General features: G+C 36.4%; 1 protein-coding gene across 1 annotated transcript in view; it reads right to left on the bottom strand.

Annotated features, from left to right (window-relative positions):
- PCDH15 (protocadherin related 15) overlaps positions 1-22,916 on the bottom strand; it is a 1,147,277-nt gene that overhangs the window by 494,508 nt on the left and 629,853 nt on the right. The window contains exon 10 of the mRNA XM_027840684.1: positions 17,533-17,645. Coding sequence (XP_027696485.1) covers positions 17,533-17,645 — 113 coding nt within the window. The remainder of the gene's footprint in view (positions 1-17,532; positions 17,646-22,916) is intronic.

The following is a 22,916-nucleotide window of genomic DNA, read 5'->3' as shown; positions in this document are numbered from 1 at the left end:
AGCTAGAACATGGGCAAAGCAAACCATTTAAAGGGTACACAGTTGAAGCAACATAGAATGACTAACTTGGAGTTAGGAAGATCTGGATTTAAATGTTTGCTCCGAGAACTTACTAGCTGTGTAGGTAAGTCATTCAAACTCTCTCAGCCTCAATTTCCTCACATGTAAAAGATGGATAATGATAGCAACTATCTCACAGAGTTGTTGTATTAATTGAAAAGACAAAGGCAAGTATATTGTAAACCTGATATATATATATATACATATATATATACATATACACACACAAATATATGTATACACACACATATATACATACACACACATATATATGTGTGTATGTCAGAAGGTATAATTATTATTACTCTATCCATTAATGGGGTAACATGCAGCTAGATGGCACAGTGGATAGAACATTGTCCGGAAGATTCATCTCACCAAGTTCAAATCCCCTCAGAAAGTTACAAGCTATGGGACCCTGGGTAAATCACTTAACCTTGTTTGTCTTAGTTTCCCAATCTGCCAAATGAGCTGGAGAAGGAAATGGATACCACTCTAGTATATTTGCCAAGAAAACCCCAAATGGGGTCACAAAGAGTTAGACATGACTGAAACAACTGAACAACAAAATCACAGAGGGGAGGATTTGTTCAGAGTGATGTTAATAGAGATCTTTGAGAATTTGTTCCTAAAATAAGAGTACAATGCAGTGCATTGTACTCAATCTTGAGTCACAGAACCTTGTTTCCTGTTGCAGTTATGTATGCTAAATAATAAACTAGAAGATCTTATACAAGCAATTTCACAACTCTGGGACGGTTTCCTCATCTCTAATGTAAAAAAAAGGAAGATAGATTGGATGACACCTGAAATCCCTTATGGCCCTCAGGATTTAAAAGCAGAGGAAATGGGTTAAAATTTCTGGTTTTTCACCACCTGTGTGACGTCAGGCAAGTCACCAAACCTTTGCAGGTCTCAGTTTCCACTTTGACAAAATGAGTTGGTTTCACGAGATGACTTCTGCCTCCATATGTGTAATAGGTCATTATGATTCCAGGCTTCCATGTCTCCCAAATTTGTTCTCCTTCATTCAAAGTTATTTCAGTTCTTCTAATTATAAAGACAGAAAAGCTGTCTTCTGACCTGCAGAGTCCTTGGAGGCTCTCCTGAACACTTGTTAATCTTAAAAAAAAGTATTTCTTTTTTCCAATTTTATGTAAAAAAACAATGTTTAATATTCTTTTAAAAAAATTGAGTCCAATTTCTCTTCCTTCCAACCCCTCCCTTCCCACTCATTGAAAAGACAGGCAATTTGACATAGGTCATACATGTGCTGTCATGTAAAACATATTTCCATATTAGTCATGTTGTAAAAGAAAACACAGGTAAAAAAAAATGCAAAAATAAATAAAATAAAAATAGTATGATTTCATCTGCATTCAGACTCTACCAGTTCTTTCTCTGAAGGAGAAAAACATTTTTCATCACAAGTCCTTTGGGATTATCTTGGAACTTTGTATTGCTGAAAATAGATGTCATTCACAGTTAATTCAGAATACAGTATTGTTACTGTATACAATGTTCTCTTGGTTCTGTTCACTTTACCTTGCATCAGTTCATGTAAATCTTTCCAGGTTGTCCTGAAATCCACCTGCTCATCATTTCTTACAATACAATATTATTCCATCACAATCATATACCACTTGTTCAACCATTCCCCAATTGATGGATATTCTTTTAATTTCCAATTCTTTGCCACAACTAAAAGAGCTGATATCAATGTATATGTACATATAGGTTCTTTTCTCTTTTTTGTCTTTTTGGGATATAGACCAAGTAGTGGTATTGCTGGGTTAGAGGGTATGCACAATTTTATAGTCCTTTAGAAATAGTTTTAAAGTCCTTTTAGTCCTTTGGAAATATTTCCAAATTGCTACAGACCTAGTAGTGGTATTGCTTGGTTAGAGGGTTTTTTTTATAGTCCTTTAGAAATAGTTCCAAATTGCTCTCCAGAATGTTTGGATCAGTTCACAACTCCACCAACTGTGCATTAGTGTCCCAATTTTCCCACACCCCCTCAACTATTTGTCATTTTCTTTTCCTGTCACATTAACCAATCTGATAGGTGTGAGGTGGTATCTCAGAGTTGGTTCAACTTACTATACTCTAAATGATGGTGATTTAGAACATTTTTTCATGTGACTATAGAAAGCTCTTATTTCTTCATCTGAAAACTTCCTGTTCATATTATGTGACCATTTATCAATTGAGGAATTGCTTGTATTCTTATAAATTTGACTCAGTCCTCGACATATTTGAGAAATGATGCCTTTATCAGAGAAAATTGTTGTAAATTTCTTCCCCCACCCCCCAGTTTTTTGCCTTCTTTTTAATCTTGGTTGCATTGGTTTTGTTTGTGCAAAACCTTTTTAATTTTATATTTAAGAATGATCAATTTTACATGATATAATGCTCTCTATCTCTTGTTTTGTCAAATATTCTTCCTTTTTTTCATAGATCTAACAAATAAACTGCTCCATGTTCCCCTAATTTCCTTATGGTATTGCCCTTTATGTCCAAAACATGTGTGAATTTTGATCTTATCTTGACATATAGTGTGAGATGTTGGTCTATACTTAGTTTCTGCTAAATTGCTTTCCAGTTTTCTCAGCAGTTTTTTTTGTTGTTGTTGTTGTCAAAAAGTGAGTTCTTGTCCCAAGAACTGAGATCTTTGTGATAACCAAACACTAGATTACTATGATAATTTACCTTTATATTGTATGCTCAATCTATTCCACTTATCCACCTCTATATCTCTTATCCACATTGATTATTCCACCTTGTTTTGACGACTATTGCTGTCTAATACATTTTGAGATGTAGTACAGGTAGGCCATGTTCCTCATACGTTTTCATTACTTCCCTTCATATTCTTGACATTTTTTTCTTCCAGATAAATGTTGTTATTGTACTTGATTCTTGGTTATAATACAAGAACCTTTGCCCTCTGGAATCCCATATTCCAAGTCCTCTGATCATTTCATGTGGAAGCTGGTAAATCCTTTGTTATCCTGACTCTGGCTCCGTGATGATTGAATTGTTTCTTTTTGGCTGTTTGCAGTATTTTTTTTTCTTGACCTGGGAGCTCTAGAATTTGACTCTAATGTTTCTAGAAGTTTAAGTTTTGGGATTTCTTTCAGGATGTGATTGGGGGATTCTTTGTATTTCTATTTTACCCACTGGATATCAGGAGGGTTTTCCTTAATAATTTCTTGAAATACGATGTCTAGGCTCCTTTTCTGATCGTGGCTTTCAAATAATCCAATAATTTTCAAATTATCTCTGCATCTATTTTAGGTCCGTTGTTTTTTCAATGAAAGATTTCAAACTTTCTTCTATTTTTTCATTCTTTTTGTTTTGTTTTATTGTTTTTTGATACCTCATCAAATTATTAGCTTTCACTTGTCCAGTTAGAATTTTAAGGCATCATTTTCTTCAGGGCACTTTTGTACCTCCTTTTCCATTTGTCTGATTCTACTTTTGAAGAAGCTGTTTCCTTCCTCCCTGTACTTTTTTTCATTTTTTGTGCTTCTTTTGCCAAGCTATTGACTCTTTTTTATGATTATCTTACACCACTCCCATTTCTTTTCCCATTTTTTCTCTACTTTTCTTAGTTGATTTTTAAAATGCTCTTTGAATTCTTCCACTACATCTTTTCTAGGTACTTGAGACCAATTCACATTTTGCTTTGAGGCTTTGTACATAGCCATTTTGACATTGTTATCCTCTTCAGAGTTTGTGTTTTGATCTTTCCTGTCACCAGGAAACTTTTTATTTTCAAGTTCTATGTTATTGTTGTTGTTTGTTCATTTTTCCAGCCTATTTCTTAATTTTTAACTTCATGTTAAAGTTGACCTCCGCTCCTGGGATGGAGAGGGCACTATCTTAACCTTTAGGATTTTTGTGCTGCTGTTTTCAGAACTAGTACTGAGGTATGTAAGTTTTCAGTTCTTCCAATGTGCTATGATCTAAGCAGAAGTTCAGCCACTGCTCTCCTGGTCGGTGCCATGGTCTGTGACCAACCTCAGGGACTTTTTTCTGCCATGGAACTGTTACCAGGATTTCCATTCCCCTATGGCTGTGAGCTCTAGTGTGTTAATCTTACCTCCTTGCACAGACCTGGGCCTGTGTCTTGGATGCCTGTATGGTCAATGTAAAAGCTCTATATGTAGTAACAGCAAAGGGTTCCCTGTAATCTCCAGCTGACCAGTTGTCTAACCCCTTTACAAGCTGTGAGCTGAGAGTTCCAGAAGTCACTACCACCAATTCAGTCACCCCCAAGGCCTGCTACTGGGTAACTGGCATTGTGGCCTGATGCTGCTTACTAGGGCACCTGCACTGGACTTCACTCACCACAGTGAGACACATTTTTCTTGTCAACCTTCTAAGTTGTCCTGAACTGGATTTTTCCCCATTTGCTGATTCTGCTTCTCCAGAAAATTTTGAGCTGTTATTTCAAAGTTGTCTGGAGGAGAATTTGGGAGGTATCAGACTAGTCCTTATCTTTACCACCTTGTTTCCACCTGCTTCTGTAAGTTTCTTTTCATGAGCACAAGTTCCCCCATCTCCACACCATCCTCAGGAGCATAGGTCACAGAAGCGTTTCAGTCTAGGTCGGGTTTTCAGAACACATAGAGAATAATATTCGAAACTTTTACTCCTGAACCCACAAATTCAGAAGGTTTCCTGCAGTAACCCAAGGAACTGTTTCAGAACTACTGAGCATAGCTAACAATAATGGAGCTTTTTACCTTAAGGCTGTTCAGGAAGAACTTTTTTAAAGTATCTCTGAGAAACATATGGCTATTTTAAACTGAATGAGGATAACTCTGGGCTGATGGCTGGTTTTTAACCAGAAACATTGCCTCCATACTAGTTAAGCTAATGAGCCCTTAACTGGGTTAAATAAAGGCCTGAATTTTAGCATGCATATTCTGAAAGGTTTGAATTCAATTCAATAAAGGATAAGGATGTTTGAAAGAAGTCTGGGAGAAACAAATATAGCGTCATCACGGAGAGGGAGAGAGAGTAGATAGCAATGAGCTAGAGCTGGAGTTCTTAACCTTGTATTTGTGAACTTTTTTTGTAAGGCAATCATTGTTAAGTGACTTGGCCAGGGTGTGAGGCTAGATTTGAACTCGGGTCCTCCTGAATCCAGGGTTGGTGCTCTATCGACTGCACTGCCTAGCTGCCCCTGTGAACTTGGTTTTAAACAATATTTGAGATCTCATTTTCAGTGTAATTATTTTCCTTTGTCATCCTATGTATTTTATTTGATATATTTAAAAACATTCTGAGAAAAGGTCCATATACTTCCCAAACTGCCAAAGTGATAATGGCTCAAAAAAAAAAAAAAAGTTAAGAACTCCCAGATTAGAGGCTATTGATATTCAGAAAGGATTTTGGAATCTGAGCCAAGGCAATGAACCCATCTCCAGGTTGGAAAAAAAAAGCAGGACAGTAGTGGATCCAAACATCAGAATCCTGATAAAGTGTTGAGAAGAAGAGAAAGAAGGCATTACTGCCGGGGTACCATTTGAATATGTGGGGTAGCTAGTTGGCACGGTGGATAGAGTGTTGGGCCTGGAGTCAGGGAGATGCATCCTTCTGAGTTCAAATCTGGCCTCAGACACTTACTGGCTGTGTGACTCTGGGCAAGTCTCAGTTTCTTCATCTGTAAAATGAGCTGGAAAAGGAAATGACAAACTACTCTACCATCTTTGCCAAGAAAACCTCAAATGGGGTCACAAAGAGTCAGATACAACTGACATGACTGAACAACAACAACAACATTGCAATGTAAGCTGCTTTAGGGGAAAAAAATGTTTCATTTTTATCTTTATCTCTCCAGGGTCGAGCCTGAGTAATTGCTGATACATAGTATGTACTTAATAAATGCTTGGTGAACTGAATTGAGTTGATTGAATCTATTTTCATGATTATCCTGTTCAAAGAGAAATATATATATATATATATGTGTGTGTGTGTGTGTGTGTGTGTATGTGTGTATATACAGTGATATTAGATATTGACATGCATGTACATATATAATTATATATAGAGACGGCCAGATGTCACAATGAATAGAGTGTTGACTACCTGTACGTAGTACCTGAGAATAGTTGAGTGAATTATCCAGGGTCATACCATTAGCGCATGTCAAGGCTTTATGAGTGCAGCCCTGGGCAAGTTCACTTAACCTTTCTCAGCTCTAGTTTCCACATCTGTAAAATGAGTTTAATAATAGCATGTACCTTACTTTTTTATTGTAGCTGCTGCTGCTGCTGCTACGGGGCTGCTGCTTCTGTTTAGTATTTACAGTGGTTTCTGACTCTTCATGACATCGTTTGGGGTTTTCTCGTCAAAGATCTGGAGTAGTTTGCTGTTTCCTTTTCCAGCTCATTTTACAGATGAGGAAACTAAGGCAAACAGGGTTAATGACTTACCCAGGGTCACACAACTAGTAAATGTCTGAGACTGGATTTGAATTCCGGTCCTCCTAACTCCCAGCCTGGCACTCTATCCGCTGTGCCGCCTTACTGCCCCTTATATTGTCATTGTAAAAATAAAAAAAGACAACATTAGGTAAAGAGGTTTGCAACCTTCAGTTGCTATAAACATTAGCTATCATTAGTAGTGTGAATACAGTTGTAGATATGCAGACACATACGTAAAATTGTTTTAAACTAGACTGTATCATTATTAAATAATTGTTTTAATATCATTTCCTCGGCTAGACATTTCATATTCAATTACTTATTAAATAATTAGCACATTTATTTTAAGGAAACATTCTTTAAAGTGGTTATAATCAATTATGTGTCCTACAGCTGGTTTCCACCAGACTTTATATGTGTGACTTGGGTAAGGGGAGGTTAACAAATCTGTGATGCATGATACTAGCTGGTGACTTAAATCATGATTACGCTTCTTAGCTTGTTTTTTTTAAACCTATTACGATTGCCTTAAAACCACGAAACAAAAGACTAGAAAAGGCAAAGAATGCCAAAAAAAAAAAAAAAGAAAAGAAAAGATTAGATTACAGGATCTTGAGGTGGCACGTGGTTGGGATGCCATATAATTCAACCCCCTTTGAAAAATCATCTCCTCTAAAATATATGAGGTAAATAGTCAACTAACAATTAGTTGAAGACTTCCAATGAGTGGGGGGGGAGTGAAAACTCATTCCTGAGTCAGTCCTTTTCACTTTGAGGAGATATGATGTTTAAGGAATATTCCTTATGGAAAGACTTCATTTGTATATCTACAGATCCCCCCATTTTGTTGTCTGGGACAAAAGAGAACAATTCCTCATGACAGCCCTTTCTATATTTGAGACAGCAATCTAGTGCCCCAGCGTCATTGCTTCTGTCTTTGATATGCATGTAGAATGCTCCTTTACCAAGCTAGTTCAAAAATTTATTAGTTGCTTATTATTGTTGATTGATCACAATTTCTTTGAAAGACACTATTCCTTCCACATGAAACATGGCTTGTATATTGTACAATAGATTGCTTTATATTAGCGAAGGCACAGTTCAGGAAAGAGATGCAAAATTAGTGCGTTTGTGACCTGGAAGAGAGTCAAGGCTAACTTCACCCTCCAAGGCAAGAAGAGATCTACCGTCAGACAGCGTTATGACAATGCCCCGATATTGACACATGAGCTTTCTAGGGAAAATGTTTAGAAAACTATGGCAAAGAAAGATATTTCATCTCTATGTCACAGTGAGAATGGGACTTCAGTACCAATATTTCTGGCAATACATTGCAATGAAAACATAATCCTTAGCATCTCTGTCTGCTATCTGATAATAAAAATCTCTCTTTTTTTCTCAGTGTTTGAGATATGAACTGACGCTAGAATCTCTAATGGAATTTTGAGTGATTTAAAGAAGAAAATAAACAATCTCTTTTAGGGCAGTGAAATGATTCAGACAGTCCTGGGCAATCAGTGATGTACTATGTTATTTACCTGAGATACTGAGCTCACAAATCTAGCTCTGCAGTAAGCCAGAGGACTGCTACCAAGCAGAGTTGGAAGGTCATTGGAACCTTCCCATGGCATTCCATTCCAACAGAACATAAACATTTTGAGGGCAAGGGCTATTTTTTTGTGTGTGTGTCCCTAATGTTGAGCACATAAACAAACACTCTAATGGTTTTATGACCTCCTGGATATGTATGTTACTGCCAATAATGCAAATCTCTACCCATTTCTACTTACCTATGCTGGTGGACCTTTGTTCTTTTCATCTCACAAATTTGCCACAGAGGAAATACCCAACCCAACATGCTGAGAATTTCTATAACTGCAAATATTTGGTGTTTAATAAATATTTGCTCAACGAATAAATGGATGGTCTCTCTTCCCTTTTAAATGCCCTCACCCTCTTCTTGGGCTCTTCCCATCCCAATCCTATACCCTGTGTTCAGTAGTTAAGAGCTTTACCCTTAACTAATCAAAAAAGGAGACTAAGGTATCAGATGAGAACCAGCTTAGTTACCATTTTCAGAAATACTTGTATTTCTAGAGGTTTTTTTGAAGATCAAGAAATTATAGGATTGAATACTTTCTCATGGCATTTCTGGGGTGGGACAGATAGTAGTGCAATATTATGAAACAGCAGATCTTACTTTCAAAAATTTTCCCATTCCCAACTCACTTGGTTCCTTATATAACTCTTCATAAGTAAGTTCAGTTCTAACAAGCTGGCAAGGCACTGCGACTCACTGTCTCAATCATGGTTATTTTTAAAATTTTTATTTCTAGTTTTCTGCAGAATAGCCAATGGGCCCATGGTGAGAACGCACTTAAGAACAGAACACAACTGCACAGCAAAATTACCAGAGATATTCACAGTGTCGTTTTCTTTTTCTCTTATTGATCAAACAGCCTTTCAAGTAACTACAGTAGTTCAGCTACCCACAGAAAGCGCTTCAAACTCTCTGAAATCTATTCAAATTGGTGGAAATAATGAAACAAGGCAAATGTTTGTAGGATACCTCACAGTTATGTAGCAGATCTGATGATGTTTGTAAAAATGCTTATTGCCTTTCCCTACTTTGGTCCATTAGTATGGCTATTTTAGATACTCCTTGAAGATAATAATGGGAGTTTTGAACAGAAAATAAGAAGGGGGCTGTGTTGTGCTGAGGAGATTTAGCAAGATGATCAATGAATCTGAGCTGACCTCTGGCACTAGAGCCTGACTTTTCTAAACTAATCTCCCAGTATTGCTAGAAGTCTCTCCATCGTAGAACAGTGGACCCTTGGGATAATCAAGACCATGGATGTCTCTCAAGGTGATGAAGGGGTACCGCATGGTGATAGGGAGATTAGGGCATATCACCTGAGGAAACTTGCCCACAAGAAATAGTATAAAGGACCTTAGTATAATATAATAACATAATAAATAATATATACATATTTATAAATAATAAATATAATACATAAAAATAATATAATGAATAACATAAAGTACCTCTTGGCTCTCTTCAAAGCTATGCTCATTTGTTACCTCCTACAGGAAGTCTTTCCAGATTTCCTTCAACTTTTGGATCTTCTCCATGAAGACAAAGCGAAATCAAACCCCCAAAGTACTTTTATATCTATCTTGCATTTGCTTGGACATGCTGTCTTGTCTTCCCTTAGTCATGTGTGAACCCCTTAACAGTATCAATTATTTAATTTTGTCTTTATGGCCCCAGTAGCCTAATGATTAATTAGTCGATTATAGAAACTTAAAAAAAACTTGTTCACTTACTTAAAAGGCATGACTCGAATCTTATGACTTAAGCTCTCAATGTCTCAAGAAACTGTATAAGATGAAAAGTTGCAGAAATGTTACTTAAGGGCTTTGTTAGACGAGGCTTCCTTGATGAGTTTCCTGAACCAATGAAAGCACAGATCTGGATAACTAGAACAACAAGCTAGGAAATAGTGTCATGAAAGAAGACTAAGTGATAACAAATGAGAGCATGAGCATTACGAAAGTGTCCATGAAATGCCAAAAAAGTCTAGAGGGCACAGCATTTTGAGCAGAACTTCTCTGAGGAACAGATAGAATGCTCTAGATAAGAAGCACTAAGGATATGAAGTCATGTTGTCTTTGCCATGCACTGCAGTTCATAAATAGTCACCCTGATGAAATAAGAAATCCATAAAGTATTGAAGTACAGCATTGTCCAAACCAAGTTCTATGCTAAAGACCATCTCTCACGGTAGGCATGGAGGCAGTATGATTCGGAAGTTAGGGAATCTCAAAGTAGAGGCTTCAAATCCTTCCTTTTCTGTCTACAAGTCACTTTACCTCGAAGAACCTCAGTTTCCTCATCTGTGAAATGACGGGTTTGGACTCTATGGCCTCGAAGAACCCTTCCTGCTCTCTAGAGCTGGATCTAAAACTTTGTTTTGCCTTATTTACTCAGTTGGAACAGTATTATTTTTCTTTGTTTTGTGTCTTAAAAATATCGATAATTTTGAGATTCCATAGCAAAAAATAATTGCAAGGTGAACTTTAGACCTCATTTTCTTCATCGGCAAAATAGGAAGTGCCGATGCTAATGGAAGAATGTCTGTAAAGTGCTATGCCAATTTTGAAGTGATATATTGATATTGGCTGTTATTATTGTAAGGGAGGGAGTCCTCCCCCCCATCTCATTTGATATGCGTCCAGAAGGTCCAGAATTTAATCACAATGTATAGGTCTACCAAATGATTGTTAATGTGAAGCATATCAATGAGGGTCCATGGGTAATAGTAAGAAAAGAAGCCACTCATACTTTTACCCCTAGAACCTGAGGTAACAATGCCCTGTTTGAATCCAAACTCTGAGTGAGAATATAAGCTGAGCAATAGCCCAAATAGGACTGTTAGGTTATGATTTTTAATATTAAGATATCAAGAAAACAGCCATTGTCATAACGAACCTGGTACATGGTACATATAGGCCAGTATCCTTTTTCTAATGCCAAATGGAAACAAGTAATATCGTTATGGGAGGGTGCGAGTACATACACAATCAATCTCAAAAAGTAAAATATGTGCCCACAAATTACAGGTCACCCTCAACGGCCTAAAATGGACCTGAGTCAACAAATTTATCTTGAATTACAGAATGTTAAAGAGGGTGGTAGTTAGCCATCAGTCAATAAATAAAGTACCTCCCATGTGCCTAGCACTGTGCTATGTGTTAGAGATTCAAAATGAAGCAAAATACAGTCCCTGCTCTCGAGAATTTGGTAGTGATCATGCCTTCATATAACTATATCAGTCATAAAAGTAGAACATTTTTAAAATTAAGAAATTCTTGATTTACTTATTTACATTAACTTTGTAAATAATATTGATGCCCTTAAAGCGACTTGCCAGTGGTAGAAATACAACTAATAAGATGTTCAATTTCAGATCTCAGGGTGGAATCATATTGTAAATTACACACTTACTAAGAATGAAGGAAAATTGAATTTGAGCAATGAAGGAAGAAATACATAAAAGATCCTAAGCTTTGACTCTGATATATTAATGGATCTTTGATCTTATCAATGTGAGTATTCCCTCAATTACAAAAGTCACAACGGGTCTCTACCTGTAGACTGAGAATGCAGGTTATCCATGTCCTCCAGAAGTCGACCCGGTATGATAGGACCTTCTTCATTCAGTCTTGATTTTAAGTATGTACCACCAGAGCAGGTAGTATATAGTTCATCCGCTGTTCCTCACTCTCACTGTCAGGAGCCCATCTTTCCAACAACCCTAACATACATTTCTTTGATGACAGTCTATGCATCTTATTTTTTTCTTCCATAACTCCTAGTTAATAATGTGTTTACCCTATTGGTACTCCACTGAACAAGTAGCCTTGGGGTTATACTCAACTTCAATTCTTCAGAGATTGCATTGTTCAGGACTTGAATCTACATAACAGCACAGGAAGAATATTGGTGCTAAAATGGGATTTTGTTTGAGGGGAGAGGATGGTGTTATTAAATATTTAATTTAATATTCAAAATAATAACCTATTATATAAAATAATATATAATAAATTAAATAATAAATAATTAAAATAAATTTGTAGTTTCCCAAATGCAGTCTCATCTGCTCTCTTTCTGTTGAGTTTTTGGCATTGTTTTTGTTCAGGTTTCTGAAACAAATTATTTGGAAAGCATATTTAATTTCTTCTGACTTGTTGACTCCTCATAGTTTAAATCAGTGAGAAGATAAATATTCAATTCAGAGGCATTCTCTATAATGAATGTTTCCATGATTGGATAAAAGTGGACAATGGATTTCATGTTCTATGGGTTAACAAGGTCATCCTGTATTACCATGAAAAATCAGAGTAATGGTGATTTCTTCGTGTTCATGATTTCACCGTGACCCTGGCTATTAGTAAAAGATCCCAGGGGCTTAAGATAAAAAATTCAATTACACTCAGAGTACAGTATAGACATGGTGGATTTGAAAAAAAATTGCCCATTTCAATTTATTTTGAAAATGAATGCTGTAGCTCTTTTGTATCAAAAGATAAAAAGCAAACTATATCTCCACTGACGATAAACAAAACGTGCTTAAAGTAATGAAGTTCATAGATGCTTGAGTTTTGCTATAAAGGCTAGAGGAACTAATTCATGATGATTTGGTTCTAAAAATAGTCTTTTTTAATACATTTTTATTATCATCACCACCCTTATTATCTAATATATGTAGATAATATATACATAGTAGGTGCTTAATAAATATGGTATTTTTATATGTTTATGTATATTATATGTATTTTGTATATTATGGTTTTATGAAGCCCATTAAACATTATTTCATTTACTCTTTCCAACAACCCTGTGAGATGCACACTATTATAATCCCTACTTTACAGAGGAGGAAATTGAGGTGTACATAGTCTAAATGACTTGCTTATCATTCCATCCCATAATGATCAGAGGTAGGATTTGATCTAGTCTAGTGTTATTTTCCACTATATTTCCACTATATTCTTTGTGTTAGCAGGACCCATCTTATTTCTGTTTACATATGTGTTCCAATGTTCCATCGGAATGCTCCATACATATATGTCCAATATTCCATTTTAAAAAGAAAAGCTCATTTTGAACATTTTTCCTTGTCTTCACTACGGCAGTTAGTCTAAAGTTGAGCTGTTTTATTTTCCTGTGCTCAAATGAGGGTGAAACAGAATACAACTGTTTCAGTTATTTGCATTATTTTTCCTTTTTTAAAAAAGAAATCCTTAAGTTTGACCACTGAAGTTGTTTCTTGGAATCATCCTTCCATTTCCATTTGGCAGGGTACCGGAGAACCCACTGGTAAAAGTAAAAAAAAAAAAAATGAAAATGAGGCAATTCTAATGGGAGATGTGTTCCAGCTGTTAAGAGGACAGCAACATTGGTCAAGGAGGACTTCTTCAAAGTTGCAAAGCAAACACTTCATTATGATTTTCCCCAACCAGAAATTGGGATCAAGTCCAATAAAAAAAAAAGTTTAAAGCCAGTGGACGCCCCAGCATTATTAAAATTTAAAAAGAGAAGAAGAAAATAACAAAGGCATTCCAGAGAAGTGCCAAATTGTAGAGGCTAAATGGCCCCCTGAACAATAGTGAGCTGCACAGCTGTTATTCAAGCAGGTGGCACATTATTATTCTTACAGATTGATACCTCCGCTTATTATCCCCTTGACTGCACACAAAACACAGTAATTTGAATCTAATAATGCCTGTAAAAACTTACATTAATAACAAAAATTGTTATTAAAACCTTAAACTACATAATCTGTGGTCTGTGGTAATGGATTTTTCATAATTGATAAACTGAGTTACCATTGTCAGGTACATCAGTATACTTGCCTCTGGTCATTGAGAAAAATAAAGATTGCACGTCTTAACTTTGAGGGGTGGGAAATGATTTGTTGGGAAGCATCTGACTCCCCTGGCTCAAAATGGTAAGCCTCCGGAGAGAACGATAATCAATAAAAAGAATCAGATTTGGGGCCTTATCGTTTAATGTCAATAAAGGTCTAATATTTCAAAGAAAAATGAGAGATCTCACATGAGGAGTAGTTTATGCAAATTATTATGAATAGTTCTGTTTGGTAGAATAGCTAGGTAGCACAGTGGACCAGGGTACCAGGCTTGGAGTCAGGAAGACTAATCTTCCTGAATTCAAATGTGGCCTCAGATATTTACTAACTGTGTTACGCTGGATAAGTCATCTAACCCTATTGCCTCAGTTTCCTTATCTGTAAAATGACCTGGAGAAGAAAATGACAAACAATGCCAGTACCTTTGCCAAGAAAACCCCAAAAGGGGTCACGAAGAGTTGGACATGCCTGAAATGGCTGAACAACAACAAATTTGGTCTAAAAGGAACTTTTCCAGTAAATCCTAAATCCACGTCTTCATTAGGTTCATAGGCCTAGAATTCGATACCTGGACCTCAGAGGCCGTCTGGTTCCAATTCTTCATTTTATAGATGAGGAAACTGAGGTCTAGGCACCTAAGTAGCTGAGTGGTTGGTATTATAAGTAGGATTTGAAGTCAGGATCTCTGACTGTAGTCAGTACTCTTTCCCTTATGACGAGTGAATCGACAATCTAATCTATGTATTGTGAATGCAATGGAGGACTAGTTTTGTGGATCTCATGGCCTATCTGGGCTGATCTACCTACCTGCCCATGTGGCTTGGGTCATCAGTCCACCTCTCTGGCCTTGTTTCCTCATTGTATAGATAGAGGAGATTGAACTATATAATGCCTAAAGTCCAATTTACTTGTAAAACTATCGTTCAATGCTCTAATGTGATGCAGAATGACAGTGTACAAAGAGTAGCACATTTGGCATCTAAAGACCTGGGTTCAAATCTTTCTTCTGCTTTGTGACATTAGACAAGTCATTTCCCTTTGTAATCATCGTTCCATTTTCTCTCTACTACATATACAACCAGGAGGATTTGGGATCTAAGTTTAAAATCCTATGTGAGGATATTCCCTTTATGTATGGCCTTAACCTAGTACATCAGAACACCTCTGCACATTTCCATGAGAAAAATTAAAAATACATCAAGAAAATCTTCATGAAGCTTGTTTGTTCGTTCTTTCACAATGATGTAAGTCCCAGAAGACAAGGATTATTTTCTTTTTCCTCTTTGGATCTCAGCATTTGGGGTACATAGTAGGTGTGGTAGTATAGCATAGCTAATATAAAAGGTATTTGTTATTTTTAATTGACTGAGTATTAAATGATTTTCATAGACTATGAATGCTCAGAAAAGAAAGAAGTGGCAATCTGGATTCCTGTTTGACTATTTCTTCACATTTGGTAAAAAAAAGTATTTGCTTCAATAACTTAGGTCAGAGGTTCTCAAACTTTTCTTGATAAGGGACCACTTTTGATTTTTTCCACATTTTACATTCTGCTAAATACAGACAGAATTTATCAGCAATGTTGCCATCCTAAGAGAACTTTTGTAAAATCAATACTCATTTGGTATTTGAGAAAATCCAAAAGCCCCGGATGAAAACAAACAAGTATACAAATTAATGAAGAAATATCAAATATATGGATAGATAAGTAAGTGAATGAATGAATGGATAAAAAGACAGATACATAAACCAATAAATAGATAGATGAATGGATGGATGAGTGGCTAGAAAAGCAAATAAATAAATAAATAAATGAGAAATATCTAAATGATTGAGTACATAGATAGATAGATAGATAGATAGATAGATAGATGAAGCATCACAAATTCATTCACACATGATTTATTGTATTCTGTAGTTCTAGGTGCCATATTCTAGGAAAGATTTTGTTAAGCTGGAGAGTGTCAAGAGGACAGTGAGCAGGATGGTGAAGAGCCTTGAATCAATATCATATAAGCATAAGGTGAAGGAACTCAGGGTATTTTGCTTCAACCAGAGAAGATATAGGTGGAGAGTAACAGCTATCTTGAAGTATATAAAGGGGTGTCCCCTGAAAGAGTAATTCCTCTTGTTTTGCTTGGCTCCAGAGGGCAAGACGGGAATGTAGGATAGAAGTGGAGACAAGCAGATTTTATTTCACTGAGAAGAGAAATGTTTTTAGCAATTAGCACTATTCAAAATGATGGACTTCCTAAAGAGGCAGTAGATTCCCTTCCCGAGAGGTCATTAGGCAAAGGACAGATGGCCACTTGCCAAATACATTATAAAAGTCAATTTTTTCTTACTCTCAGGAATGAGTTGGACTCTGAAGTCCCTTCAGCTCTAAGATTATGTGATTAAATAATATTTCCCATCATGCACACTAACTATATTCATCCAATAAATGTGTTACAATTCCGTTGGGATTTAAACTTTTTCAAAAATTATTTGATGGAGTTTTCTCAATGGCATAGATATTTATAAGTTCAATGCCTGGCATTTATATAGCAGTTCAAGGTTTGCAAAGTATTTTACAAGTATCATTTCATTTTTACCTCGCAACAACCTGGAGAGGTAGGTGCTATAATTATTCCCATTTCATGGAAGAGGCAAGTGTTAAGTGATTTGCTGGGGGTCAACATAGCTAGTAAGCACCTGAGTCTGGATTTGAGCAAAATGGTCAGTTTACATATTGACAATTAAAGTGACATTTGACTGGATATTCACCCAGCCCTAGAAACCAAACCATTGATGACAAAATAGGTAAAAAACAAACAAAAAAAAACTTATGGGTAGGCATCATTTGAAGAAGTGAACAGTAGGTATTTAATAAATGTGCTGTTGAATACAATCACAAAGACAAAGAAGAAGTGAGTTATGAACCTCAAACAATTACTAGAATGATTGTATTTCCGAGTTCAATATGTTTTTTTCAATTGAAATGTATATTAAAATTAATTCCAAGAGAAAGTTATGATAATAAATGTAATTTGCCATAGTTCTAAAAAGCTTTCATGTCCATGAATATCTTTCAACACGAGACAAATCATCAGGAATAAATCAAATAAGTTTCTAAATAGACAAATGCTTTTAGCTTCCTAGAGAAAATATAATAAAAACAAAGATGGCAAATATGATATATAAATCACAGAGACCAGTACAGTATAAAGTCATATACATTCTACATCGCACATAATTAGACTCTTGTGGTCGGAATGTTATTCATCATCATCTGAGAAGTAATTTGTTCAGGATGGTAAAAGACAGGATATATGATATCTGTTATAGCCCTCATTATATTTACATAAGGAATTTATATTCAAATATTTTCATTAGACATAAATAATTTGGCAAATGTTTTTGTTCATATGGCATATATTATTTTAATGGAATATGACACAATTAAGATTCTTCGAGTCCACATTGTTTTCTTTCCCCAAAGTTATTGACTTGGCTCCCCAAATGATGTTTTTAAGGTAGCTGTATCTTCCCACCTCCCCAGAGAATCTATTACTAAACACATCACAAGCAAAAGGAAATGAGACCGGAATGGAAATTACCTTAATCACCAAATCAAATTTCTGGTAGAAATCCCTGTTTACAGGCTGCAGGAGGCTGAGTTCTGCAGTCCTTGGATGCATATGGAAATACTGGGGATAATCTTCAGGAGTCCCTGCAGAAAGACATTGAAGGGTGAACATGTAATTGATCAAAACCAGTATATGAACATCCATTGACTTTACTCATTACTCATACAGCTACCTGAAGAGTGAAATCAAGATGGCCTTAGTAAATCAAGCTGAGAAACACAAGGCTTCCTAAGGAAAATGGAGTGATGTGCAGCTCATCACCTTAGGTGCAAAAGACAAGAGGAAAATGTTTTTGTGGTTGTTTGTTTTAGTTTCTGTTAGTGCTTTTGTTGTTCTTGTCTGGACTTGAAAACAAGAATTTGATATATATTCTCACATGGATCTGAAGATTCAAGTCCTGGCAAGTGATGTTCACTGTGAGAACAAAGTGTTAAGAGCCTCATTGAACTCTAATAGAATAATGCTGTATGGTAACGTGAGAAGCACCCTGGCTCTAGAGTTGGATGACCTGGTTTCAAACCCTCATTGTAATACTTGTTATCTATGTGAACTTCAGGTCAGCTAAGATTCCTGAACCTTAGTTTCCTCATCTATAAAAAGGGGGCTAGTTTAAATGGTTTATGAGGGCTATCGCAGATATATAGCTATGGACCTATGCTTAATTCTCACTTAGCTCATCTCTGCCATTCTGACCCAGATTGTACCTTGGTGTGGATAAAGACTTATCTACCTGTCATCTATCTATCATCTATCTATCTTCATTTAACTCTCTCTATCGGTTTATCCCCTATATATCTTGATCTTTCTCTATCTCCTACTGTGTCTATCTTCTATTTATCTCCATCTCTTTTACTCTTACATATCTCTTTCTCCTATCTATCTGTCTGTCTATCTATCTATCTATCCATCATCTATCATCATAGGATCATAGATCCAGATTTGGAAGGGACCTCTTCTGCCACTGAATCCAGTCCCCTCATTATACACATGAGGAAACCAAGACCTAGGGAGCTTAAGTGACTTGTCTAAAGAGGATCAAGTATTAAGGAGGTTTCAGAGACAAGATTTGAACCGAGGTTCTCTGACTCTTTGCTAGATGAATATCCAATTAGAATGCTACTTAAAGACTTCATAGCTTACTATGAGAGACAGTAAGATATTGTAGACTAGTAGATAAAGGATCTGTCCTTGTCAGGACAACCTGGGGTCAAGTCCTATCTCTACCATCTTTTAGCAGTGTGATCCTGGGTAAGTCCTTGAAGCTCTCAGTGTTCCCAGGAAGGACAACATAGTGCAAAAAATTTACTAATGTTCACCAACTGTTAGAGTTTTAATTCACAAATGTGATCAGAGATTTTAACAAAACTACTACTACTACTACTACTACTACTACTACTACTACTACTACCACCACTACCACCACTACCACCACCACCACCACCACCACCACCACCACCACTACTACCACTACTAGTACTAGTACTACTACTACTACACACACACACACACACACAACACACACACATTCATACCAAAATGAGACAGTAGAGGAGGATTGTAAGGGATGATATGACCTAATTAGATTCAGTGTGATATATTAGCTAGAAAGCTGGTCTCAGAATGTCAGTCAGAAAGTTCTTAGCACAGTGCCTGTCATATGATAAGTGCTTAAGAAATCCATTATTCAATTCTCTCTCTCTCTCTCTCTGTCTCTCTCTCTCTCTCCCTCTCTCTCTTTCTCATCATTTCTATCTCTCCTTGTAAGAGAATGAAGACTGTGTGATTTTGGTCAAGTCACAACCTCTCTGCACCCTCAGTAATTCTCTAAGATTATGTTACAGCAAAGGTGCTGACCAACACTGGTAGTGGAAGTGATATCAAATGAGATCAAAGGATGAATCTCTATGTCTTTTTCTTGGATCTTACATAAATAGAAGCCAAATATCATTTTATAAAATGAGCCAAGATGCCTGAATGTAGGGCAACTCCAGCCTGGTGACAGCCCTTCCTGCTACCCTAACTGCCAGGACACTCATATTTCTTCTGAACACTCAAGTGAAGGCCAGTTTGGACTTCCCTTTCTTGAGAACTAAATTGGCATGATGCCACAAATCAGAAATTGCTTCTGTTCCCCCCCAAAAAAGTCTTTCTTGCTGAAGTCATTAATAGAATTTGACTAAGACAGATTGTGTCTTCTTGCATGTCCATAATGTCCAAAGGCAGAGAACAGTCATAAACTAACCTGTTTCCCAGGTAACCAGGAGACAGGGTTTTCTAGCCTTGTGGAGTGAAGCCAGTTCATAATTAAATATTTCAGGAGTGGGGTTTTAGACTTCTCCTGAAGGTGGAGAAGGATTTGTTGCCTCTATTTGTTTGAGTGGCTTTCCTCAGGAAGTTTATTAACCGTGCATTTTTAATGTATTAATTTGTAAGAGACACATGATTAATGCCAGATGTAATCAGTTTATTTTGATCTTCTATGGATCAATAGAGATCCCCACTGGACACTCAGTTTCTGTAGGATTAGAAGTCCTTGTTAACAATTTACAAACAAATGAAAAATGCTCAGTGCTCTTTTTTTCCCTCTGTTCTAGGACAATTATTGTGCAAATGGAGAGCCAACATTTACGAGGAGCCTAGCAGGAGACAGAGACAGAGTCATTGGACAGAGTAAACATGGTGGTACAGGAGTCAGAAAGAACTGAGTTTAATTCTGTTTCAGACATTGACTATTCATGTGACACTGGACAAGACTTTGTACATCTCTCAGCCTATATTTCCTTATCTGTAAAATGGGTATAAAAATAACATATTTCATAGAACTGTGAATATGAAAAGAGATTATATATAATGTACCTTATAAACCTTATAGTTTTACTTATTTATATATTTACATTTACATTGTGCTCCATGTAAATGCCAGTTATTACCATAATAAAATTCACATTCTCTGATGCTAATATTCAATTCCAATCAATAATTATTTAAGGAAGAATTATGATGTGTTCGGAGCTGGGGATAAAAAGGATGGACATGAAACCATCTTTGGCTTACTCCATTCTGCCCTACAAACACACCCAAGTCTTTCCTTTGTAGATAATAAGCTCCTTAGAGACAGCATTAATGTCTTTATGTGTCCTTGGGAATCTCAACACCCACACAAGGACTTGAATCTGCAAAATTATTTGGGCAATAATAGATATATGCTATGTAATCTACTTATCACAGCTCCTCCTTACTCTATCAACAATGTCAAGGAAACTTCTATGGTATAAAAATATATTGACACAAACTCTATTTTGAATTCATTCTAAAACCTTCGTGAAACCCTTGTGTTGCCAAAATAGGAATATGGCTTCTACAATTGAGATTTCCATGAATTTAAAAAAAGATTTTTATAAAATATGAGATAATTATTTGCCTCACATAAATCAACATTAAGTGTCTACCATGGACAAGACCTTTTGCACACAGTCATAGAGCTCATGAAAATAGTTTTAATTTTATTTTTTATTATTTTATTATAATTTTGTTACTCTTTTTCAGTTACTCCATAGCTATAAAGCCTTTTGTTTTTTTGAAAAGCTTAGATTACTAGTAGAGTATGACTGAAAAAAATGTGTCACATTTGTGTTTATAACACTGTTTCACACATTCAATGTTTGATGAGCAGAGGATAGGAGGAATAAGGGGGAAAACCATACTGGAAAGATGGACAGGACTTGGTAACAGGATGAATGGAGGGATGGATGGATGGTTGGATAGATGGACAATATGAATTAGCTCTACTTATAATTAGCATACATTGTTATAAAGTTGTTACCTAGAGTCACAAAGAAGGAATTCTTTTTCCAATTTTATCTATGTCTACTGAGATTTTTCCCACAGCTATACTCTCTTAAATAATGCCTCATGACACACACATGTTGTTAAATGGTTTCATTTTCTTGCTTGTAATATCTGAACAAGAGTAATTCACATAGATCCATGAGTTAGAACTCTGGTACAGAAGAAAGAGGTCTTCCTCAAGAAAACAGACCTGCCCCACATTCCTATGTTACAAGCTAAGTCCTAGGGAACATAGACTTCCCTCTCCATTGCTCCTGTCATGACCCTACATCTAAATGTGACTCTTGCTTTAGACACACAGATCCCAGAGACTCCAGGAGGTATGAGGATCCATCACACTTAGATAAGGCAAATTAGTGAATGAATCAAGACCCTTTCAAGCCTGGGGTTGTACAAATGGTGGGTGTATGTGTGATATGATAAGGAGAAACATCTATTTTATTTTAGGATATGGATTAACTGGTGAGAACCCAGAAGAGAATAGCTAGGATGGTACGGGCCTTCATTCATGCCTTGTAAAAAAATAGGTTGAAGTAATTGAGAATATTTAACCTGGAGAAGGAATTAATATGGCTGAGAATTGCCTTTGAGTACTGCTGAGGTGCAGCCTCATAGAAGAGGAGGAATATCTCTTCTTCTGCATGGCTAGAGAAAGCACAACTAGGAACAACAGAAAGCTATTGAAAATGGACCATGATAGGCTTGATTTAAGGACATTCCTCCTATCAATTTGTGTTATTACATAGCCAGATCAATTGTTTTAGATGAGAGTGGGATCCCCATTCCCTGGAGAGTCTCCTAGTTGTCTGGCTACTGGTCAAGTTTGTTATAAACAAGATTCTTGCTCAGTTATGAAGTGGTCTTCATGACCTCTAAGGCCTCTTCCAACTCTGTGATATATGCTCAGTTCTCATGAGTATATACTTTATAGTACATGATTGTTAGTTTTCATCTAGGCAGAATGGCTCCCATGGCACAATATTTTTAGCAAGAGTGCTAAATTCAAGTGCAGATTTGCACTGACCCTCTCACCTTTTTATCAATTGCAACCAATGACTAATAAACATTTGGAGTAGTGCATTCAATCACTAGGGAACGTTGATGGATTGCCCATTATATTGCAGGGGATGGCACTCAATATTACAAACAGGATGAAAAATACACATGGACTTAATGTACTCCTTAGAACACTAAAGAAAGGCAGATGAAAAGGCTTTTAAGGAAAAATTCATCTAAGGCTAAAGGACATTTTAGTGGCACCTGTCAATGTCTAAAGACTGGTTATCAGGATTCAAATCAAAATTTATGGAAGCCTCTGTTGACTAGTCCAACCTCACTCTATGCAGGCACACTCTATAGTCCTTATAAATTGATGAAATGTAGAGGATATATAGGCAGAGGCTACCCAAATACATCACAGTAACCATCAAGATCTGTAGGATTTATCCTCCCACTTTATATTCATTCCAAATAGAAACAGTTAAATAGCAGTTGCATTCACTGGG

The sequence above is a fragment of the Vombatus ursinus genome, unplaced genomic scaffold (assembly GCF_900497805.2).
Source record: "Vombatus ursinus unplaced genomic scaffold, bare-nosed wombat genome assembly UNPS02014847.1, whole genome shotgun sequence".
NCBI lineage: Eukaryota > Metazoa > Chordata > Mammalia > Diprotodontia > Vombatidae > Vombatus > Vombatus ursinus.
The sequence above is the reverse complement of the archived record's forward strand: the minus strand, read 5'-3'. Positions and strand labels throughout refer to the sequence as shown.